Source organism: Carassius auratus, unplaced genomic scaffold (genome assembly GCF_003368295.1).
Source record: "Carassius auratus strain Wakin unplaced genomic scaffold, ASM336829v1 scaf_tig00033242, whole genome shotgun sequence".
NCBI lineage: Eukaryota > Metazoa > Chordata > Actinopteri > Cypriniformes > Cyprinidae > Carassius > Carassius auratus.
In genome coordinates, this window is record NW_020526061.1 from 226,586 (window position 1) to 252,605 (window position 26,020).

A 26,020-nucleotide genomic window follows, 5' to 3' on the forward strand; every position below is an offset into this window, starting at 1 on the left:
GAAGTAGGAAGCGAGAAAGCCTAATGGAAAATTTTTCCATTATGCTTTCCCGCTTCCTACATCCCTCCTTCACTATTCTGGACAATGATGAAGCTGTACTGCTAGCACTTCTCGTGTTATTGCCTCATGATCAATCTCCTGTTGTATTCCTCATTTCTCTGGACTTAAGATAAAAGCTTCAGCTAAATGAATAAAAGTAAACGTAATCAATCAACGTAATCATGTAGTCAATAAAAACGTAGCAGTGATCTGACTACAGCTATTCTAAACATCGAGTGTGTTTGAGTCTGATTACATGCACTGATCACACAGTAACCGTCTGTTTCTCACAGGAAGCTGCACTGCATGAGGAACAACATCCACATGAATCTGTTCGGCTCCTTCATCCTGCGCGCCGTCTCCATCCTCATCAAAGACGCGCTGCTGGATCAGATGAACAGCGCTCAGAGCGGCCCGCATCACTTCCAGGGGCAGCGCTGGGTCAGCGCTCAGGTACACCTCACTCTTCACACTGTTAGCTGGATCCAGAGGAGAGTACAGCTGTGCTCAAGGACGTCTTGTTTACTCACTGTGATAAAGCTCTTCCGATCAGAATCTTCTAGAAACGACATTGTTTCCTGGCAGATGCTGATGGCCTTGTGTAAAGACGGCCAATCGTGTTGCATCTGTTTGCATCAAATTGGGGGCAGGAGATATGAATCAGCCAAAAACTGCCAGTTAGTCTCTCCTAAATGCATTTATGTTGAGAAACTGCACTGTATATACTGTAACTGACAACAAGTTGGAAGCTGATGAAAAAGTGGAAGACTCAATCTAAATGTGAAACTGAGCACAGAAATATATGATAGATGTGAGTCAAAGCGAATGTTTATCATAGTCAGTTTAACAAGAAAAGATGATTGATTGGTTGATTGTTTAAAAAACAATGCTAAGCATATAAGTCATATTTATACCAAGAAAAATAGTGAGATTAATGTAGTACATTTTGTTAAAAAAATAACAATAATAATAAGTAAATTATTATTTTATTTTTTTACAATGTATGTGATCGGTTAAAATACTAGCTTTTATATACTTAATAATAATAAAAATAATAATAATAATAATAATACATGCATACATACATAAAAGATATCACCAATTTCTAAGTGATTAGAAGTCAGCTATAAAATAAAATAGTAATACATAATATACTACAATGCTGCAGCTAATAATTGACAATTATTTATTTGAGTAATCAAATAGAAAAACTAAAGTTTTTTTTTTTTTTTTTTTTTTTTAAGAATTGTTATATTTTCTTAACAAGTATTTTATTATAATAAAAAAAAAGTTATTCAACATCCTGCTCAACATTGTGCTCCAAACAATATGCAATTTGACGACTGTGAAAAGAAACATAGTGAATTCATGTATTTAGGTTATGCTATGGCTAATGAAAGTCACTGTTGACCAGTTTGATTATTATTGATATTATTGTTTAGTTATTACAGGCCATAAACGTCATATCCATATCCATTCATTGTCCATCTGTTATATACTGTATATATGGGTGTCTGTGTTCCTCAGACGGTGGGCAGCTGCCGCGCTGCGATGGTGATGATGCAGTACAGTGTCATGGCCAACAACTACTGGCTGCTGGTGGAGGGTCTGTATCTGCACAGCCTGCTGGTCACCACCGTCTTCTCCGAGAGGAACTACTTCTACATTTACCTCTGCATCGGCTGGGGTGCGTGAGCCTACAGCATTCAATCATGCATGATCACGTCCTTTCAGAAGAGGGTTAATCTTATAATGGAAGTCTGGTCTGCTCAGAATTAGCACGGTCTGGTGACTCTTTCTCTCGTGTGTTGCAGGTGCGCCGCTCATATTTGTGCTGCCGTGGATGACAGTCAAGTACCTGTATGAAAATGAAGAGTAAGTTTCCTCCACTTTAACTTTGACTAACCATGGCTCCAAAAGGTGTTTGAACACCTGCATCCCACTTTTTTTATTTATTTTTTGCTCAGTGTCTTTATATCAGCTGGCATTCTGTTGATTTGAGTGTTTTTAATGAATTCAAACTGAACTGATGTCTTTTTTTGTCAAATCTTGACTTGCTTTTTTGTGTTTCTTGAAATTAAATGCCACTAAGGTTCATATTTAGTATGTAATGCAGTGACATTCAGATTTTATTTTGTGACTGAAATGTCCAAATACATTTGGTGTTACTAAATTTAAGCATGTATATTGCCCTGATTTATAAAAAAAAAAAATAGTTTTTTAGTAGATAACTTATATTTTAGTGTTCATGAGTATGGTGTTTTATGTATAGAGAAAATTATTGTTACAATTAATGTTATGTTATGCTTTATTTTAAAAATAAATAATTACAAATTTAATATTATAGCAGCTGCAGCTAACTATTATTCTTTTTTTCTTAAAAAAATTGATGGAAATTATTAAACATTATTAAAACATTAATTATCTCTCTCTGTGCGTGTGCGTGTGCGTGTGTGTGTGTGTGTGCGTGTGCGTGTGTGTGTGTGTGTGTGTGTGTGTATGTATATATATATATATATATATAATGATTTCTGTATATAATAAAAATTGAAATATAAGAGTTCTACATAATAACTGCACCTGTAAATATCTCAAATATTCCACATCCTGCCAAGTGTTGTCCTCTGAACAATGTACTATTTGAGGCCTATCAAATCAGATATAGTGAATTTAACCCTAAAATGCATCTGATTAATGAAACGCTGCAGCTGCTGTACAGCAAATTCTGATGTGCTGATGGATAGGGAATGAGTTTGTGTGGGATCAGCACAGATATAGGAGGATAAAAGTGTTGGACAGTGAGACTAGTAGCTCTTTATGAGCCGTTCACATCGCCTGTCTCCCCAAACAGTCATGTTCTGACTGAAAGCAGGAGAAAAGAGTCATAAAACGGCCCATTGCTCTTAAATAATAGACACTGATATGAGAAACTCTTACACACGTGTGTACTGGTGTGATATCTTGTGATTAAAGTGCATATGGTTTAGTCATTGGTTCTGGCCAATGGTCCTGATTCAGACACGCCCCCTCTCCCTCTGCACCAATCAGATGCTCTTTTGATGATGATGAGTTGGCGGTTGAGTAAAAGCTTGTCTGAATGCACTGCTGTTTCTCTCTCATCACGTCTGTATTTTGTCTTTCTTTCCTCTCTGCAGCGAATCAGCGAATATCATTCCCTCTCTTTTATTTGCCTTTCTGTTTATTGTGTTTATCGTTTGAGTTTAATTTGATTCTTCAGTGGGTGTTGTTGTGGCACAACATATTTCATAACCCACGGATGAGTTTGTATAAGGTTTAGTTTCCTTTTGGTTTTCTTTGTTGTTATATTTATAACTTTAAAAGTGTAAATTATGCTCTATTACAATTGAAAATTGTTGCTTACTTGGCTACTGGTGGATCTTTTTCTTTTTTTAATTGTTGTGGCAAATTGTTGTTTCATTTAATTGACTTTCCCTCTTTTTTTCTTAAAACCAAGTTCAATTCTGTAAAATCTGGTTTACAGTAAGGCACTTAATATACAGTGAAGTGAATGGAGAAGATCCATCAACCTACTCCGTTATAACAATATATAGCCACATGACATGAACAATGTGTTAACATGATTTTAGTCTGATCATTTCTTGTGTAGGAAAAATTTTATTTAAATTATTTGTTGCAATGACGATGCAATGTAAGAAACCATAAAACATTTTAACAGATTTAAATTATATTACTGCTCAGATACGCACGTTTTAACATATTAATAATTACAAGTACGTCTAATACATTTATGAAAATTTTATACAATTACATTATATTTTTACCTTACATGGTTTTAAATTTTACAAAAAATTGGCCCCATTCAAGTTGACTTATAATGCACATTTAAAAACAAATGCTTTACTCGATATACAATCAGGAAAAATACAATAAATGCAGAACAGAAATGTTAAATAAAAACACAACATACATATAAAACTAAAATATGAAAAAAAGAAGAGCCAAATGGTGGAACAAAAATTGACAAATCAAGAGATAAATTATTAAGATAATAACAGACTAATAAAACATCAATAAATTATCAAAATTATTTTATTTTATGTTATTTCATATTTTATTTTAGCAACATGATCCTGCGGATGCTGCTGGTAGTAATGAATCACTTATGAGTCACTTTCATATGACTTCATATGTGCCATTGTAAATTCAGTCTAGATTTGAAAGACTTTATTTACATTTACATTTATTCATTATCAGATGCTTTTATGACAAGAAATGAAAAGAAAATAGAATACAAAAAGATTAGAAGGGTAGTTAGATTTTTTTTAAAAGAATAGAATTAAAATAGTGAGTGTTAGAGTTAGAGGGTCAAATAAAGATGGAAGAGATGGGTTTTAAGCCGATTTTTGAAGATTGCTAAGGACTCGGATTGATTTGGGGAGGTCGTTCCACCAGCGGGGAATATTTAATTTAAAAGTCAGCAAAAGTGACTTTGTGCTTCTTTGGGATGGCACAATCATGCAACGTACACTTCTATAGGGCACATAAGTCTGAAGTAACAAATTTAGGTAAATGGGTGCAGAGCCAGTGGTAGTTTTGTAGACAAACATCAATGCCTTGAATTTTATGCAAGCAGCTATTGGAAGCCAGTGAAAATTGATAAACAGGTGTGATGTGTATTATTTTTGGCTCATTAAAAATTTATTCTGGATTAATTGTAGAGGTTTGATAGAAGAGGGCATTGCAATAGTCCAGCCTGGACAGAACAAGAGCTTGAACAAGGAGTTGTGCAGCATGTTCCGAAAGAAAGGGCTTGATCTTCTTGTTGTTGAATTAAGCAAATCTGCAGGATCGGACAGTTTTAGCAATGTGGTCTGAGAAAGTCAGCTGATCATCAATCATAACGAAAAGTAATCGAAACCGAAATTTAGAATCTCTAACCTACGTAATTTTCCCATGTCGTTTTTTTCGGTTATTTCCTGTTAATACTTCCCCCTTAAAAGAGTGTGTAGCCAAATGATTCTACCAGTCAGTGGCATAAAAGCAAAACACGGAGGTGAACGCCAGTTCAACACATAGTGATGGCGCGCGAGCGGTGAGCCTCGAGTCTTCACTAAACTTTGTCAGTTGTATTTGTTTTATGGTTTGGACATCCAACGATTATCAATCAATCACCTTTATTTATATAGTGCTTTAAAGAAAATACATTGCGTCAAAGCACTGAACAACATTCATTTGGAAAACAGTGTCTCAATAATGCAAAATGATAGTTAAAGGCAGTTCATCATTGAATTCAGTTATGTCATCTCTGTTCAGTTGAAATAGTGTCTGTTTTTATTTGCAATCAAGTCAATGATATCGCTGTAGATGAAGTGACCCCAACTAAGCAAGCCAGAGGCGACAGCGGCAAGGAACCGAAACTCCATCGGTGACAGAATGGAGAAAAAAACCTTGGGAGAAACCAGGCTCAGTTGGGGGGCCAATTCTCCTCTGACCAGATGAAACCAGTAGTTCAATTCCAGGCTGCAGCAAAGTCAGATTGTGCAGAAGAATCATCTGTTTCCTGTGGTCTTGTCTTGGTGGTCCTCTGAGACAAGGTCTTTACAGGGGATCTGTATCTGGGCTCTAGTTGTCCTGGTCTCTGCTGTCTTTCAGGGCAGTAGAGGTCCTTTCTAGGTGCTGATTAGGCGATCGGATTAGACGATCGGATGTGTATTATTATATCGAGCTACCATGTTCGCGCAGCTGCGTTGTGGCACAAAAACTCATAGCTGTGAAGATCGCGCGCACAGAGGAACGCAGTTGTCAGCGCTGTCCTGTGATTTATCACTAAAGTATCTTAGAATCTCAAAACTTATTATAGCATTTTTTTCTACTTTTGAAGGAAGTAGGCTATTACCTACCCACAGCTTCACAATAATATAGGGACGGTATGACTAATTCACACACGCAATCACTCTGGTATTGTTTACCTTTAATCTTTATTTATCTCTTACACCGAGCAATAATATCTAAGAAATGTTACGAACATAGATAACATAACTGCTGATAGTGAGCTATGACCGTTCTTTCAAGATGAAAAAATATCCCACCTTTAATAGATGATCTCAGGACAGTTGATAGAACGCTGCTGCATGTCGACACAAAAGCATATCATTTTCACGCATTATTAAGCCTTGCCACTTGCAAATGTAACTATTCAAAAGACTTTAAAGCATTCAAACACAAGACGCAGAAAAACTGAACTGAGTAGCTGGTTACTCGTGCTGTGCTCGGTGCTCAAGCAGGAAGGATAGCCGCGCCTCACAGACAGTAACACTGAACCGAGCTCTCGTTTGCAAAGTTCTCCTTTAAGTTCCTCCTGCACCTCAACGAACAAAAACAAATCGCAGTTTAAACAAACAGAAAAGGATGTGTAAGAGCCTACTTCAGCACTGAGGTGTTTTGGTGTTCAGGGCTCACGCAGAGAGAGGCGTCTCAAAACACTTGAACACCAAATTTGTCTGTTTTTGCTCTTTTACCGATAAATACATAACAAAATATGAAAATACCTGTCTTGGATAGTATGTTCGAAAAAACTTTCAGTTATGTCTTAAGTTAAAGTAAACAGTTGAGAAAATATTGTATGTGTATTATATTGGATGCATTCATTGTCTCTTAAAGTGACTGCGCCTAATAGGGCTTGGGCGCCGTGTTGCATTCTAGGACGTGGCGGGCATGCTGATGAACAAATAAACAGAACGAACATACAAATTAAACCCTTTCAAACAGGGCCCACTGGTACAACCTGAACCGGGGCCCCGCAAACCCCATCTACGGCCTTGTTTACAGTATAAACCTTATAAATAAACTATGAGGGCGAAAAAACTAAACAGAAACAAAATAGTCGTTCATTAATCGTAATTGAGGTAAAATGTTCAATTAATCGAGGTTTTGACTTTAGGCCATAATCGTCCAGCCCTAGTTGAAGGTGATGGTCCATCATCCAGGAAGAAATGTCTGTTAGACAAGCTGAGATGCAAGCAGCTATCATCAGATCATCAGGGTGGAATGAGAGGTAGAGTTTAGTGTCATCAGCATAGCAGTGGTATGAAAAGGCATGTTTCTGAATGACAGAACCTAATGATGCCATGTAGACAGAGAAGAGAAGTGGTCCAAGAACTGAGCCCTGAGGCACACCAGTAGTTAGAGGTTGTGGCTTGGACAGCTCACCTCTCCAAGATACTTTAAAGGACCTATCTGATGGGTAAGACTCAAACCACTGGAGTGTGGTTCCTGAGATGCCCTCTGTCAGTAGGGTTGATAGGAAGATCTGGTCGTTAACCATATCAAAAGCAGTGGACAGATCAAGCAGGATAAATACTGAAGATTTGGATTCCACTTTTGCCAGTCTTAGACCTTCAACAACTGAGAGCAAGGCAGTCTCAGTTGAATGTCCACTTCTGAAGTCAGATTGGTTTCTGGCTTGGTTGAACACAACTCGTTCAAGGGTTTTTGCAATGAAAGGAAAAAAGGGAAACTGGTATGTAGTTCTCTAAAAGAGATGGGTTGAGGGTGGGTTTCTTAAGTAGTGGAGTTATGTGAGCCTGTCTTAATGATGAGGGAAAACCCCAGTGTGAAGGGATGTGTTGATGATGTGAGTGAGTGCAGGTACAACTGCAGGAGAAATGGCTTGAAGGAGATGAGATGGAATAGGATCAAGCAGGCAAGTAGTAGGGTGATTAGAAATAATGAGTTTGGAGACTTCTGCCTCAGAGAGTGAAGAGAAGGATGTAAATGAGTGTATGTTTGCTGGTGATATGAGCTTGATTGATTGTGGTGTTTAAAATTGAGCACTGATGTGTTTAATTTTATTAATTAAAAGTCATCAGCTATTAGATATGAAGCAGGAGGGGGAGCAGGAGGACAAAGAAGTAAGGAAAATGTTTCAAAAACCATGCGAGAGTTAGACGAATTGTTAATTGTTAATTGAAAGTGATGTGTCAGGGACCATGTTGAGGTTAAGAGTGAGGAAGAAGTGATGCGACGTGTGAAGTGGAGTAACCAGAACATGATCAGTAGAGCAGTGATGCATATAAAAATGGTCCAATTGGTTATAAACAAAAAACAACTGAAACAGAAATTAAACAAGGAGAAGGAAAAAGAGATTAATCAAAACAATACTTATATTCCCTGCCGGTGTCCCTGCCCGGTGGAGTCGGACGGTAGAGTCAATGGTCTTTACACTCTTCGGTCTTCACACGAGGAGGGCTTAACTGGAGGGCTGCCGCGGTATACTAATCTTTTTTTTAATACCCGACAAAACGGAAATTGAATTCAGCTGAATGTACTTTACTGTCTATCACAACAAATGTGTGATGCTGTCAAGTGTTTGTTAGCAACAACAACTGCGCTAAACACTTATGAGACAAGAAATAAATAGACTTACGATCTGCTTTTAACTCCCGCTGATTTTCACAAAGGGTATTTCTTTACACTGTCTTGACTAGCGCTTGAATGCACTTTACTGTTTATCACAACAAATGTCTAAGCAAGTGCACAACACTAACAACGTATGCAATAGAGTACAAGACCAAACGCAGCACATCTCTCAGCACGACTTTATAAAGTCTTTCTTGAACTGAATAAATGAGAGTCCTGGTGAGGGATTATTGGACGGCACAGAGCTCAAACACTACAGAGGATTCAGAACCATTTGTGAAGGTTTAGATATTTAAAACTGGACAAAAATGTACAAATAACTCTGAGAACTAATGAGATCACAGTTTGAACAGATGTTCACAGGTGTGTGAGAGGGATTTATTAGAACTGGTTATTAAGCCGCTGAAGAAAAAACTTCTTAAGTGCTCAGTTTAGGAAAGAACAGAAACACTCTCACACACACCTGCAAGTCAATATAAAATCTAAACTCACTCTGTTTACTTGTTTGTTGACTTACTGTGAACTATTTCTCTATAATCTTTCATCAAATCGCAAGAAACTTGCTCTACCTATATGGAAGGGCTTTTCGTTCTAACCATACAATCAATCCTTCATGAATTAAATATAGTCATGTGCTTCAGATTTATGTTGTTTCTCATTAAAAATGCTATTTTATTCTGAAATATGTCCATACTGTAACTGTGTATGAAAAATGGGTTGCAAAAAGCTTTCCAGGTTGAACTCAAAATTGAATTCCTTGTGTCACCAGTGTTATGAAAAAATGAATGATGGATTAGGTTTGAACAGTTTGACACATTTTTCATCCTTAAATGGATTATGCAATTTTATCATATGCAGATGCTGGGAAAGGAATATCAACATGGGCTATTGGTGGATCATCCGTTCTCCCATTCTGTTTGCGTATCTGGTAAGAGACTCACACACAGATTTAAGGCCTGTTATCATCCATAGTACTGCACAATATCGTTCTTCTGTTAATAATGCACAATGAAGTCACATCATCTTCTGCTTTAAATGTTTCCACTGATTCTATTGTGACGGGCTGTCAATGTAATTCCAACTATATCATCAATCTGTGGTGGGAATTTTCTTTTTCTTTTAAAGTTTTCTTTTAAAGTGTTGTGATCTTGCTGTAAACGGACCATTACATCTCATCCCATTCAATCCATATGAAACTGAACCTAGCTAACAATTTTTAGCTCCCAGAATGTTTCCAAGAATGTTCCCTGTTGGTTAGCCAGGAACGTTTTCTTAATGTAAATAGAATGTTCTCTAGAGGTGAGGGGAACGTTGCAGAGAAATAATACTTAAAAATAACCTGCGGAGAACATTCTGGGATCGTTCTCTCTAGGTTATAAAATAAAATCTAAAAAGAACCTACATGGAACATTCTTATATGGTTTCCCAAAAAATAAACAAATGGGAATTGAACGTTAGGGGAACGTTCTGTGTTTGTTGGGGGTATAAATGCAGCCTCGAATATCAATGAAACTGTTCGTCATGCATCTATGTGTTGCATATGGATGGGCTGGAGTATTGAGATTCAAGTGGTCTCTGATATGATTCTGCATTCGCACGCTCATATTATCTGAGGACACGTTCATTCAGCAAGTGCCTCGGGCTCAGGAACACTTCATGACCTCTGCGTGTCACTGAGCGTTTGTTCTGCACACTCATCAATGCATAGAAAAATACTCTGGGGGCTTTACAAAGTAATAAAAGCAATTACAATGTTGACATAATGTTGATATACCTTGGCTAATATATGATGAAGAATTAAACACACCTTCAGGCATTATTTGTGTTGTTTTAGAGTATTTAACTAGGGTACCATTATGTATTTTTTTTACATTTATGCTCTCATCAATTTACACGCGCTCATAACTGTGTATTTATTGCTTTTCTTATATTAAGTGTACATTGAAAAAAGTTCAAAAAATCTGTTCAACAAATCATCAGCTGTTCAAAACTGAAATTATCGTTGATTGTGTCAGTTACTATGTTCGATCATCCCATAAACTCAGTAAGAATCAAATATAAGAGAAATGCGTCAGTTTGATTTTATAACAATGTTTTGTTTTTCTCACTTATTGATTTGTGTTTGTCACAGTAATTCTGGTCAGGCTTTAGAAGTTTGAGGGAACAGAATGGAAGCATTATAAAGTTCAAATAGAGTGATCCCATTAATGTCTATGTGAGGACTGTGATAATGCGTTACACTTTGACATGTTATCATGTACAGAAATGAAACACACATCACATCAGTCCCAGAGATTTGAACCTCTCTGTCTCTCTCTTTCTTTCCTTCTGGAATAGATTAATTTCATTATATTCATTCGTATAATAAAGATTCTGATGTCCAAGCTGAAGGCGCATCAGATGAGATACACCGACTACAAGTTCAGGTAGGCACCGGCATCTTTTATTTCTCATGCAGCCAGGGCTCATGCTCTCATTAAATGTGTGTCTCTTGCTCTCTCTTGTTTGTTCGCCTCAGGCTGGCCAAGTCCACGCTCACACTGATTCCTCTGCTGGGAATTCACGCCATCCTCTTCACCTTCGTCATCGATGAGTCCGTGCCAAAGGAGTCTCTTCTGAGGCTGATCCGCCTCTTCTACGATCTCCTGTTTAGCTCGTTTCAGGTCAGAGGGCAAAGGTCGCCCGCCCACCCACCATCATCATCAGATCATATCATTTATAGCCCTTAAAGAGATGCTCTATGAATGGATAGTATCTGCTGTGAGATGACAGCAGATGGTTGAGGTTCATGTGTGTTGTTGTCTGTAATCATAGGGTCTGCTCGTGGCCATCCTTTACTGCTTCGTCAACAAAGAGGTGAGATATGTGTCTCTTTTTCGAAAAGCATTACTTAAAGTCACAGCTACACATGATCTATAGCATCTACAAGTAGCATCCTTGTGGAGCCTTTCATGTTGAGCATGAACATTTGACCTTTTTTCATATTTAATCCATTTGATTCATTTTGTTTTTCACAATCAGTATTTATTTACTGGTCATATCACTCTTGCTGTGAATAGTACTTTGTCTCAATAGTCTTTATTTCTCCGGCTCCAGGTCCAGAGCGAGATGCTGAAGAAGTGGAAGAGGTGGAAACTAGGCAAGGACATTGAGGAAGAGTACCGTCACACCCACAGCCAAACGGCACATGCCAAAGGAGGTAGCGTGGCCCCTGCGATGACCCACGAATGCCCCGAAACCCCGGAGCTGGTGGCCTCGGCCTCAACAGAGTCCCAGCGTCTGGTGACAGGCCTTCAGAATGGAGCGAGCTGGAACCGGGGCCGTGTGAGCCTGCAGTTGACCTCCGAGCCACAGGATGGCGCTAGTAACTGCAGCTCTCTGACAGAAGACATTTGTCTGGAAGAGCGTCCCCTCAGCAGTGAATGCTCGGCAGCCATGACAGAAACCAATGTTTGAGAACATGACGCTGATGGCATTTTTTATTACTAATGGATCAATGGAAATTTTGTTACAATCCAGTTGTGGTCTTCATGTTACCAAACAGACCTCTATCATGAGAAAGCATGGAGATGTGGATTTAGTAACCTTTAAAAACAAATCGCAGTTATCTCCTGAGTTGGTAAATTACCAAATAATATTATTTATATTATATATTTAAGAGACAATGGCCAATTTAATGGCCAAAAAAACATACTATTCTTTTGACTGAACAATAACCTGGAAACCACCCAGAATAATGTCTTTGTGGTGGAAATACCAATTATATTTGCCTTTACAGACGCTTTTAACTGAAGCGACTTACAATAGAGGAGCATAAACTATTTGTTACCGAGCTAACAATATTCAAAATATTTAAGAACAGGCTTATTAGAAACCTAGATTAGCAGAACGTAGAAAATATGTCTCCGGCTGCTGCTTGATAGTTTTGATGGTCTCAGCAGTTGGAGTGGAGGCTGGCAGCTCAGTCCTACAGAGAGGAGCACAGAGGGTGAAGGGTCTGGAAAAGGTCTTCATGCCCTGTTGTGAAGGAAAGGCAGGGCACTTGGTTATTTACCCACTCAGGAGTTAAAACCCCTTTCATCGTATTGCCCTTTAAGTAACGCTCACCAAAACATCTCATACTGGAAGATAAGCTGTGAGCATCCATAATGCAGTTTTATTTTTACTGAACAGTAACCACGGACAGAAAAGGAAACTCATCATTTACTCAACATTCAATCACCTGATCTTAATGTTTCATGTGGGGTGTTCAGTTGCTATCGTGACCAGGTGCTTTAATAAACGATGTCAGACCCTCAGTGGAAGCTTTTTAACTTACAGTGTTTACTCACTATATTATCATCCACACACATCGCAGGAGTGCCATTCTTACGTTCATCGGGACATAAAACAGCTCAACCGAGAGGTTCCCATTTGAGGCTTCTTGAATTGTGGCGGATCTTTAACAGCGTTCAAGACCATTACTTAACATGACATGCTAAATCATTCTGTATTTAGGTGAAAATTGTGTATTTCAATGCAAGACTGAAACAGTCTCCGTGTTCATGATGCATTATTTACTGAAGTAAAGGTATGAGACATTATGATTATAAATATTTATGAATATACACTGATAATATATGAATATATGTTGTTAAAGTGTGGTGTTGAGCGCAGCATGCAGTGCTTTCTCAACGTTAAGTGGATTATTGCTTTTATAGAAGAAATACTAGCTAATAAAAATAATAAGGATGCAAAACCACACTTTAGTGTCACATGCCATCTTCTGGCTTGAAGATCTAGTTCATAATAAAACAGAATGTTGCTATGCACCAAAATAAGCAGAAATGCAGTGATTGGATGAGTGGGTGTTTTTCGTCATCGCTGTTTTTATATAGAAGGTATATATATATATATATATATATATATATATATATATATATATATATATATATATATATATATATATATATATATATATATATATATATATATATATATATATATATATATATATATATTGACTAATCAGAAGCCAGTTGTTTTTTTGTTTTTTTCAGTTTAATAGAATCAATTTAGAATACTGCTAATCATTTCCATTTTTTATGCTTATAAGGTTGACACCGGAAAGAGTTCAAACCTGACCACTGCATCATAAGTGACTACCACCAAGCTTCAATGAGGTATTAATAATGCATCATAAACATGAAGCTTCGTATGTAGTCCTGGACGTCATGTGATTGTGATCTGCATCATTTGAATGTTTTGTGCTTTGTGGAAAGAATTCGTACGGAAGAGTTAAGCTATGGTACATGTGTTAATCGATTTTGTTATTGCCTGCGAGAACAAGAAGTAAAGAGGGAGAAAAAGACGTCAAAACCGAAAGAAAAACTGTTGAATAAAACTCTCTGAGTCTGGTTGTTTAGTCTGTTGTGGATGGCTCTGGTTTACTGTAGCATGATGATTGTTTCTTATGGAGATCTCTGGGAACTCGCTGAAGCCACTGTGGACAGCTGTGGCTCCATAAATCACTCACAACACACACACACACACACACACACACACACACACACATTATTACCACTGTAAACATCCAAATAACATCCATCATGCATTGATTAGCCAAGAACAAAGCAGCCTGATCATAAGTGTAAGTACAAGTGAATATATATGAGTATATGCACACACACACACACACACGCACACATACACAGGCCTGCCCAAGTGAAGGAGGTACCTATTATTCCCCTTTCATTAATTCTTTTCTCAGGTCATTTGCTGAAAGCCCATTTCCTCTCAATCTTTATGATGCAGTAATTTCTGTTAATGAGGCAGCTATTTCATATATGTTTCAGCGTTGTTCTCTAGCATATGGTCTGATCAACCTCTCTCCCATCACAGAGTCTGACCTCACATCCTGAAAAACATTTCACAAGCCTGCCGTCGTCATTTCCACAGCATTTCTTTTACGGACCTGAATGGATAATTTGAGCGGGAATAGCTCTGAGACTGTAGTTGTGTGTCATTTACAAAATATTTGTGCAGTCAAACTGGGGCTGTTTGGATCCTTCATTTACCCTGGTGTTCGACATCAGCACACCTGATTCTAAATGCTCCTGTTACAATGGAAGCAAACTTTGAAAAACATGTCAGTCAGTCTTAACAGTGCCTCTCTTGGTCATTCAGCGTTTGTTGTCATGTACAGTAGTTAACAAATTTTACATTAGCCTTTTAGAATGATTTTATCTTGGGGATTTCACAAAATGCTCTCTCTCTCTCTCTCTCTCTCTCTCTCTCTCTTCTCTATCATGTTATATACATTTTAGGAGAAAGAACATTGTAATTACGGAAAGTTCTTTTCACTTTTGATAATCTTTTAATATGTTATCAAAAACGTTCTTAGAACAATATTATCTGAACGTCCTTATGTTGTTTGTGCTTGATGAACATTCTAAGAACCTTGGAATTTGGGTGCTATATAGGAAAAGGATCTGCTGCCCGCAGTTGATTTTGATATTCTAGGTATTATCAAATTGCGTGAGTTTTGAGAATGTAGCAGACATGGAAAAGCTTGTGGAAATATTGAGGTGCTTAACCATTTAGGGCTTAATAATGTTTAGGTAGACAGTGGAGTGTGGACAGGAACGGGCTAATATGGTCATACTTCCTGGTTCTAGTAAGAACTCTTGCTGCTGCATTTCGGACTAGCTGTAGTTTGTTTACTAAGCGTGCAGAACAACCACCCAATAAAGCATTACAATAATCTAACCTTGAGGTCATAAATGCATGGATTAACATTTCTGCATGTGACATGAAGAGCACGTTGTAATTTAAAGTAATTTAGTAATTTATTTTTGAGATAGAAAAATTAAGTTTTACAAATGCTAGAAACGTGGATTTCTATGAAAAGATAGCTATCAAATATTTAACCAATAAAAAGCATGTAAAAGAGCTTGTCAAACTGTCAGGGAAACCTTGTAACTTCATCCCACCTCCATTCAGAATGAAGCGCTGCGAAGCGCAACAGCTTGGAGACAGATCTCGGCTTGTTCACAATGCATTTATATGATGTCTAAGTTTCTGTCTAGTGTTTTATAATTGAAAAAAAAAACTATGCAGTGGTATGTTTACTGACTAAATAGTTTGTAGAAGCATTCGATACTATTGGGAAATATATTTTCTTATATTTGGGGGGTGGGGAATGTAGACATAGTCTTAGAAAAATATTTGCAGGAGTCCTTTTTTATTATATTCAGATTTGAAATAGAAACTCATGAGACATGTAACTTCTGGATTGCTCCAGGACTCATTTAATGTATTTTTTATTCAAATAAGTGTAGTAAAAAAAAAGAAAAAAAAAAAATCAAGGCACTTCAGTGTCTATAACCTTTAATATTTTTGAGCATTATCAAATCTGGTTGATAAAAAGTAAAGCCCAAAAGGGTCTTCTTTCCAAAAACACCAAAATTATGTTTGTAACACACTGAAGTAGGAAAGTGTTACAATCATAAGTTTGGTAGAGCACTTTCTGCTGTGAGTGCCATAATGGGGGGTGCTGGCTAACAGGTTAACTGATTTTATTTGAGTTCATTGAGAAGGAATATTTCTTAGCATAAAACTGTAAACACTTAATGTGTGAAAGTAAAGTAACTAAAACACGAATTTAACTCAGATCACTGTGAAGAGATCATCTCTGCATCAATGCCAGTTACTGTCTTTAAACAAAACATCCATGTTTGTGGCTCACCATTGACTGAAGCACAGGCACTACTCTCCAACAAAATGGTGAACCGCAAAACTACATGAACATATCTCCAGAGCAAATACACATTAATACACTATATAAATATAAATAACAATAGACTATAGATATTCAGTATGTGACCCAAAGTAACTAGTAACTAACTATTTGTGTAGTCCTTTTTGCCGATACTTTTTTACTCTTACTCAAGTACATCATATCATCCTTTTACTTGTAAATCATAGCTGGAATCTACAGATAGTTTAAAGGGGAAAATGTCTAGATGTTCTGATAATGAAACCACATCCTATGTAAGTTTATCACTCTTTAAAAAACAAGGTGCACTCTCTAAGAGAGCACAACTCGTCTGAGCACACAAACTGCAAGACATAAGAAACAAAAATGGAATCTGAGAACAATAATATACGAAAAAATGTTAACAGATCTGGACCTCGAGCACAGAGACGCCACCAAACAGATGGAAACGCTGGAAATTGCAGTAAGCAGAAAGTTTCATTTGAAGCAGAGACAGTTCATGTTTGAGAAACTGAAAATTGTTATATAAAATGTAAATAACTGTTCTCTAGGAAAAATGTGTCTATGCTTCTGCTTTTATATTAAAAGTATTAACAGAATATTTTTCTTGTTTGCAGATTTTACTGTATATCATTTCTAGAATTTAGTTTTTTATAATAGGTCACTCATTTAAAAAGCCTTGTCAGTTACTTACAATTGTCAATTTGAAATGTTAACAATCATAATAATAATTACCAAATAATAGGGAGTGAACTGTTATTAATTGATTTTTGTGTCTTCTTTCTGTTTGTCAGGAGGAAGTAGATGTTTGGTGTTGATCACAGTGTGTTTCCAGATTATTTGTGTTCTTCTGCTGATCAACAACATACTGCTGCACATCACCATCAGAGCAGAGAGAGAACTGATGAAGAGTTACGAGAGCACAGTTGAAGAGTTACAGAACAATTACACTGATCTACTGAATGAAAAAATACAGCTCCACTTCAGCTCTTTGAATCAGAAGAACACAGAGCTGAAGACCAGAGTCAACAATCTTACTGAAGAGAAAAACCTGTTAAAGACAGATTTTGAAAAGGTGGGCTCAGTTAGTTTTTTCCTATCCACTGAGTTGAAGAGCTGGTCTGACAGCAGACAGTACTGCAGGGATCGTGGAGCTGATCTGGTCATTATCAAGAGTGAAGAGAAGCAGGTGAGTTTGTGTCAGTGCCTGTTAAAGGGGACCTATTATGCCCCTTTTCACAAGATTTAAAATAAGTCTCTGATGTCCCCACAGTGTGTATGTTAAGTTTTAACTCAAAATAATTTACGGTTAATTTGTACAGCTTGTTGAAAATGCCACTTTTAGGGTATGAGCCAAAACGCATTATTTTCATGTCTTCCCCTTTAAAAGCAAATGAGCCGGTGCTCCAGAGAAGAGTGCAGAGCATCAAGAGCTCAAGCTCCTTCAATACCGGTGCATGTCTTTGCTAATAAACACTCCACTATTAGCACAAGCCTGTTATCTTTACAGAAAATGCACTTGGTTTAAAAGTCAGTCATTTGCTTGTACTGTGCATAAAAAAATGCACTTTATGAATCACACAGATGTGATCACAGTGCGATAAAAAATAACTCATGCTATTTCAATCTTTATAAGCCCCACTTGATTATGAGCTCGACTATTTCCAGCGCTCAAAATGTGATGTCACATTAGCAGCAATGCTGAAAACGTAAATAAATGAATAAAATAACAGTGGGTGGATTTTTTTAAATGATAGGGTTTGTTTACACACACTGCCAACAAACAATTATGTCCAAGCAACATTTGAATATGAGGTCCCCTTTAATGAATGATAGCAATCACACTTACTCTCGTTTTTATTCCCACAGAGGTTGATAACTTCATTAATCAAAGATAGAGTGTGGATTGGTTTGTCTGACACAGAGCAGGAGGGCATCATGAAATGGGTGGATAATTCAACACTGAATAAAGGGTAAGTGCTAAATATCACAGTGTATTTGTTTTAATCTTTTGATTCTCATTATGAAACCACAACCTTTAGAAAACAGCACAAGACAAAACTCAAATACATTTTAAATACCTACATTATATTAAGAAAACTTTTTTTTTTTCCCGTACTTTCACTTTTTCTCCAGCTTCTGTATTACTTTAGTTTCCCTTTGAAACATGCTGTTATACTGTGGGTATTGTTGATTCATAAAGTTGTCATCCTGAATAATTAAACATTCGATACATGTTGTTCAGGTTTTGGTACAAAGAAGAGCCGAATGACCGAGGTGGAAATGAGGACTGTATTGCGCTGTTGCCTGAACAAGCTGCACAGGACAACTGGAATGATTACCCTTGCTCATCGAGGAGAAAAGGTGTTTGTGAGAAATAACATTTATCCTGTCTTCACTTACGAAAAAGTAGTATACTTCAAGTTTATTTAATTAAAGTTCAAGTATATTTTTAAGTATACAGTATGAAGCAAGTATATAAATATCAGTGTTCCAGTAGTATACTTGGAAGTGTACTGTTTCAATACTCCTTGGGACTAAATCCAAAATCCAATTTTTTTTTTGTATATAAAAGTATACTTTTAAGTATACTTTAAGTATAACAGTACCAAACTTTGAGTACACTACTAGTTTACCTCTATGTTTGTAGTTTGTACTGTAATTATACTAAAAGTGAACTTATAGGTATACTGACAGTTTACTAATTAAATACTTTGTACACAAGTGTAGTCTCAGTAAACTACTAGTTTAGTAGTTTTATACTTCATAGTATACTCATAAGTTTTCTTTAAGTGAACTTTACATCATACTTTAAGTATACTACTATGTCCCTATTTAGGTTTTAATGCATATATATTTTGTTGCATGAATATATGAACATACAAAACATCCAAAGAAAGAACAGGGTATCTGCTTGTAAACTAAGACATTTTATTATAGCTTCATGCATTATTTTTTAAACACTTTAATGTGTTTCATAAAAAAAAGAAATACAATTTTGAACAAAAAGCTGAAGACTATGGATTGGATTCAGAATGATAATCAAAATGTAGATGGAGTCGATCAACATCCCAAAGCTTGACTGTAATTATTACCTCTTCATCTGTCAAAATTCTATTCCATAACGTTACAGTTTTGATGTTGTTTCATGTCAGATGATCGTGTTAAATGTGTTAGTATCTGGTGTTTCCTTTCTCTTCTTAATTTTATTTTTATTTTTTTTTTGAAAATCTGTGCAGAAGATGTGTACTAGCGCCCTCTACCGTATAATAATGTATATATATAATAATGTGAGTATAGCTCAAATATATTTAGAATTTTTTGTAAGTATAAGTCAAGTATACATCATAACATCATTTTAAGTTTATTTCTAAGAAGTAGATATAGCCCATTTCTGAGAAGTACATAAAAAGTAAACTAAAAGCATACTTACCTATTTTAAGTTCAAAAGAAGTATATTAATAGCACACTTGAATAAAATTGTGAATGCATAATTTCTGATTGAATACTTGCCTTTTGAAACACTGTCAGCTGATGTCAAAATTTGTTAGAGCTGAAATGTAAAAATTAAACACTTTTACTTATTTTACTATTTTACTATGTATCGTTATTTTCTGATTGATAAAATAAACTTCTGTTCGTCATGGTGTTTATCAGGGTGGTTTGAGACCCCAATCATCTGATGTGTTCATGTTTTGCTCCATCACAAGCAGCTCCATATTAAAATGATCTTATTCTAGCTGTTATCATGAGTCTCATTTGTCAATCTGAAGCGTTGAGGAGATAATCACAGAATGTGATATCACGCATGCAAAGACCGGAGTTCTCAAGTGTGCTTTAGGATTTATTTAAAGGGATTTGAGGTTGAGATGCCAAACAGATCACTGACTAATTTTCTGCAAACATCAAACTATTTGCATCATCAAAACAGGAAGTCAACTAAACACATGGCAAGGTATTTATTTGGTTAAGGAGCTTTAAGGTTTGTGCTGATTTTTACTTTTGGACATTGGACACCGCTTCACTAATTTGTTTCAGGACACTTTATCCCTCAATCCATCGTGGCAATCTGAGATTCTCTGTATGTCACTTTCACTTTCACTACCGAGCATTCTGCTCGCCAATTTCCACTCTCTGGAGAATAAGATGGACAATCTTAGAGCCAGGATAAGTTTACAACTGGACATTAGGTACTGTAACATCCTTTGTTTGTCTGAAACATGGCTCACACCCTTTGTCTCGGACACTGCTGTAATGCTGTCTGGAAACTTCTCTGTTTTACGGATGGACAGGACAGCCGAGGCCGGTATAAAGTCAAAGGTGGAGGAGTGTGTTTCATGATTAACAAGAAATGGTGTGACCCCAGCAATATTTCAACTTTGCGCTCCTGCTCGCCTCATCTGGAATATTTATCCATTATTTGCCGTCCGTTCTATCTGCCCCAGGAGTTCTCATTGACCATCGTTACTGCAGTTTACATCCCACCACAAGCAGACAGCGGCTTGACTTTGTCTGAGCTTCACGACATCAACAAACATCCTGACGCTGCTATTATCATCACTGGGGACTTTAACAAAGGCAACCTCAGGCAAGTTATGCCAAATTTTCATCAACATATATCCTGTCCATCTAGAGGACCGAATACACTGGATCATTGTTACACTCAGTTTAAGAATGCCTAAAAAGCTCACTCACTACCGGCTTTTGGCAAATCGGATCATGCCGCCATTTTCCACACACCAGATTAGCATTGTCACGGTACCAAAATTTCAGTATTCGGTACCGATACCAGTGAAAATCCACGGTTCTCGGTACCAATTTCGGTACCAAAGCGAAACACAAAAATATGCTGATAAAAAAAACAAAACTTTTTAGTACTAAAAATAAAACCAGTGCTATTATTTATACTTATTTACAATTGTGTTTAAAGTTTTTTCTATAAGTTATATAATTATGAAAAACAGTAAACAAGTTTCACCCAAATTTAATTTGTCTTTTAAATTATGAAATGTAAACATTTTATTTTTGGTAAATAAAGGGGATTTGCTATTGAAATTAAAACATGAAAGAAATATTGTGATTTATTTCTTTAAGAAATAAAGTTTTATACATTTTTCAACAGTAGTAGCAGTATCACATACATTTTACTAAATAATAGTAATATTTCTAGCACAATGCCTTTATGTAAAAATTAAATTTTAGACCGCATATTTGTCATCTTAACTGAAGACTGGTGGTGATGCTTAAGATATTTTTGGTCATTGAGGGTTTCTTTAAAAATAATAGTAATAGATCATATTAATTATTATTAAAAGATAATACTACTACTAATTCTACTATCATACTAATGTATATACAATGCACTATGAATTGATGAGCTGCTGGGTTCATGAATATGAATCACGTTGTCTGCGTTTGGTCACACTGATTTGCTGAAATCAAAACAGGGACGGTACTAAATCAGCGCCAGCCAATGAAATTGCCAAATGAATATGAATAATTCTAAATGAACTCCATTATTTTGACAGGAGAACACAACAAAGTATAGTTTACATATAGCGTGTCGATTCAGCGTGGTAAGACTCTCGCTCTCTCTCTCTTTACATGTGTGAGAAACAGCGCTATCAGTAAAGCGAAACTCACTTTTCACAATGTAATATTGTGTATACTTATAGATAATAGGCCTTGTGTTCAGTAAACAAAATGTTTTTTGTTCTGATATTTTTTAGGTTAACTTGATTATATATGTTGTGACAACTTGTGATATTAAGTTATTATTTTAAGTTGGGTGGACTTCAGTCCCCGTTTGTTAAGTTTACTCAAAAAAGTGCTTGCGATAAGTTGCCTTATTTTTTTAAGCTGATGCAACTTTTTTTTTTTTTTACAGTGTGTAGTTCTGGGCTTCATTTGCAAAAACATAATGAATCTGCATACTTGAATGAGGTAGAGATTCTAACATCATGGTGCCAGGACAATTGTCTCTATCTGAATGTGAGCATAAGTAAAGAGCTGATTTTTGACTTCAGGAAGAGACAGCAGCAGCCCTATACTCCTCTTTTGATCAGTGGGAACCCTGTGAAGAGGGTGAGCAGCTTCAAGTACCTTGGTGTAAACATCTCGAAGGAACTGACTTGGACTACACAAATTCAAACACAGGTTAATAAAGCCAGGCAAAGACTGTACATAGCAAAATATCCAGTGTTAATTTAACACTCTGAGTGTGGAGTCTGTGGACTCATATAAACACTGAAGCAGTGTTAAAAGTAAAACACTGAAGCAAAGTTGAAGTTAATGAGATAATAAAGAAGTTAATTGAGTTCTGATTGAGCATTATTGAAGACACCTGATGTTAACAAGCATAATCACCAACCGAGAAAAATCACAATTTGTGTGTCATCATTATAGTGGTCAGTGTTTGCTTTAGTTGGGATCTTGGCTTGTGGCCTTTTACTTTAAAGATTTGTTTTGCAAGTCAAGAGCAAAAGTCATCGGGTGTTGATGATTATGTTTTAATGTAATCGTTGTATGACCTGAGTTACTGAACTAATATGCAGCGTTTTCCCTAAATAAAACTTCCATTATAGATTGTAACAGTCTTTATTTTAGACACACAGATAACAAGAATCAGCGTATGAATCTCAACAACGGTGACAAACAGTATATCCAGATAAAAAGATCTACTCTGAACATCACAAAAGTAGATACTAAAAATTCAAAATAAAAACAGCAAAAATAAAATATAGTTAGAATAAAAAGTTAAAAAGACAGTTCAGCTCATAATTTATTCATGCCGCAATGCATGATGGGAGCCATGGATGAGTTTTTATTGGCTACAACATGCTTTTTTTGATGGTCACCATTGTTGTGATGCTCACGCTGATTCTTGATGTGTGTGTTTCTAAACTAAATATTTTTTTTCTTTATGTAGAACTAACTTTTAAAAACATGTCATATTGTGCCAAAAATGATGGATTGCTATCTTTTTTTCCCACTTAATTTATGTATACATTAATGAAACCTGAACTCTCTCATTCAGATCACTCCATGACAATTAGTTCAAACAACAATCAATAACACACATGATTGTCTTTGCTCTGGTCTGTATGTTATAATTCTGCTAACACAACAACACAAACTCTAAAGCAAACATCTGAAGGTTCAAGATCCCAACTAAATCAAACACTGACCACTACAATGGTGACACACAAATTGTGATTTTCTCGTTTGGTGAGTCTGCTTGTTAACATCAGGTGTCTTCAATAATGGTCAATCATGACCCAATTAATTTCTTAATTATCTCATTAACTTCAACTCTGCTTCAGTGTTTTACTCTTAACACTGCTTCAGAGTTTATATGAGTCCACACTCCGAGTGTTAAAAAATGACTAAGTTTTGGAAAATTACTAAGTCCCACTTTATGTATACTTTATTTTTTTTTTAAGCTGTACATGTGGAAAGTGCAGTTTGATGACAACATCGCATGTTGTTTACTTGATGTGCTTATGCGCCAATAGCTAAGTTAACAACACAGAGATATTTGAAGCAGTTTTACTCACCACCTGCGGTTCCAACACACGATCATGACCCTTTTTCGTTGGGACTGCATTATCCTTAAGAAATAAATGATATGAAAATCCGGCATCAAACTGGGCCTTGTTTGTAAAACAAGCATCTTCGAAATGCAGGGAACAAACAAAAACACTTGCACAACTCCGTTGATGCTCTGTAAAAATAAACTCCATCCACTGGTCCCTTAATGCTGTTTTTTTTTTTTTTTTTTTTTTGGAAATCTGTGCAGGGTTGTCTTGCCCTGGCAACTTTGTCCATGTTTAGCATGGGAATCCAACTCTTTAACAGTGTAACAAACTCAGTATGCATGAAATAGCATTTTGATTGTCACCATTGCTGAGATTCATATGCTGGGTCATGATGTCTGTGCGTCTTATTAGGACAAGGTTTAAAAAAAAAAAAAAATGTATATTCATTGCATACTTTAGGTTTTAAATTAATTCATTATAACTATTAAACCAATGGTTCATATGCATGTGGTGGCTCCACAAGGTAGGTTATTTAAAAACTGAACATATGTTAAATGAAATAAAATTATTTTGGAAATAAACAGGCTAATGCCTAATAATTCCTTCATCATGTAAAACCAGCTAGTAAGAGTTTTCTGCACTGCACTGATTGCACTGTTTTATAATAGCACATGTACTTTTACAGAGAAATCTGTAACTCAAGAAGACAAAGGTCAAGAACCCAATTGAAGCAAACAATGATCTCCATGATGGTGGTATAATTTTAACCAATAAAACATCATCATCTGATCCTCTGTAATTCTCAATAACAGCAGGTGTTCATCACTAATGCACAATCATCATTTAATTAGTCTCTTAATTATATCATTGACTTTAATCCCTTTGAGGACTTAGGAGTTGACTTGAGACTAGTTTGTGACTTGAAAGGAATGGTTTGCTTTCTCCTCTGGTGAAATCAGCTGCTGAATTCATGGGTGGAACAAAAATATGGCATGGAAAAATATGGATTTTACTTTCTGAACCCTGGACTTTACACCACTGTCTGAAATATATCTGCTTGTTTTACACTCATTGACCACCAGGTGGTATTGTGAGCAAATTAAGTTTTCCGAAGTTAACCCTTTGTGAACCACTTGGCTGAAAATCTTAATGCTTCGTGAGGCTTCATCTTTCCATTACTACTGACAAATAAAGTGTCAAATTGCACAACTAAAGCCAACACTTACCACCATTATGGTGACATCAAACCAAACTATTACTTTTAAACAGACATCAACATCCAAACCTCTGCTTAAATCTTAATTAGAATGTTAGGGGATAATGTTCTAATAATGTTATTAATAAATGTTTTTAGAGAACGTTATCCTATCTTTTGAGAGAATGTTCTGGGAACAACAATAAAACTACCCGCTAAAAAGATTGTTATAACAATCCATGGGAATCTTAGAACATTTGTTGAACAAAAAAAAAAATTCTAGCTGGGATATAAAGTCCCAAAGTCACCATTTTTTTTTTTTTTTACTCTGAGGTCGAAAAGTGCTTCCACAAAAAGTTGAGAAATTAAATTGAGAATGCTCTCGGATATCATTGAGTCATAACCGTTAAATAACAATGTACTCACATTCAGAAAACCGGACATCTTCTACAACTAAAATGATTTTCCTCCAGTAAACACTAGAGGGAATCATTTCGCACAAAACATTTGGTACCAAGAATTGGATGTGCATTCATTGCAATGACAATATTAGTTAAAGGAGCTGTATGAACAGGTGGTGTTTGTCTGAAAGAGTGTGTCTGTGTGAATAAGACAGTTTGCTCAACACATCCATGCTGATCCGTTTCATTGTTAGACTAAGAGAGAGAGAGAGAGAGAGAGAGAGAGCAAACACACAAGTATTGATGATGAGAGCATACAAACAGAGTGATGAGAAAGCACTGAAACCAATCCAGTGTTTCCTTTAACATGTGCTTATGTGTTTTTTAACCATCACTAGATGAAAGTGTGAGTTTAGCCTATAAAGTACAAACACATATTAGTGACAGGCCAGATAAAAATACTATAAAAGAGTAAGAACAACATGGAATAAAACTTTAAAATGAATATGTTTCTGAAACAAATCAACCTAAAGATTAGACTTGATCTACAAAAGGGCAAAATATTGTAGTTTTTACAGAGAATATGGATTGATAAAGTGGATATTATAGTGTCAATAGGCCAGTAAACGTCATGTAGGTCACACCAAACACACACACACACACACAGATCAGGAAGCTGTGAGCTAGTCGG

The 26,020-nt window shown here is 36.2% G+C and overlaps 2 protein-coding genes across 4 annotated transcripts in view; both read left to right on the forward strand.

Annotated features, from left to right (window-relative positions):
• Positions 1 to 13,313, forward strand: part of LOC113081138 (glucagon receptor) — a 35,604-nt gene extending 22,291 nt beyond the window's left edge. For all 3 annotated transcript variants that reach the window (XM_026253177.1, XM_026253176.1, XM_026253178.1), the window contains exons 7-14: positions 333 to 492; positions 1,567 to 1,726; positions 1,854 to 1,914; positions 9,298 to 9,367; positions 10,777 to 10,865; positions 10,958 to 11,102; positions 11,254 to 11,295; positions 11,536 to 13,313. In XM_026253177.1, the coding sequence (XP_026108962.1) occupies positions 333 to 492; positions 1,567 to 1,726; positions 1,854 to 1,914; positions 9,298 to 9,367; positions 10,777 to 10,865; positions 10,958 to 11,102; positions 11,254 to 11,295; positions 11,536 to 11,895 (1,087 nt within the window). In that variant the 3' untranslated portion in view covers positions 11,896 to 13,313. The remainder of the gene's footprint in view (positions 1 to 332; positions 493 to 1,566; positions 1,727 to 1,853; positions 1,915 to 9,297; positions 9,368 to 10,776; positions 10,866 to 10,957; positions 11,103 to 11,253; positions 11,296 to 11,535) is intronic.
• Positions 13,314 to 16,541: 3,228 nt separating this feature from the next.
• On the forward strand, positions 16,542 to 18,576 carry LOC113081140 (CD209 antigen-like protein C). Its single transcript, XM_026253181.1, has 4 exons — positions 16,542 to 16,658; positions 16,990 to 17,384; positions 18,065 to 18,168; positions 18,441 to 18,576. The coding sequence occupies exons 1-4, from the start codon at positions 16,562 to 16,564 to the stop codon at positions 18,574 to 18,576; spliced, it is 732 nt and encodes a 243-aa protein (XP_026108966.1). The 5' UTR covers positions 16,542 to 16,561.
• Positions 18,577 to 26,020: the final 7,444 nt, after the last annotated feature.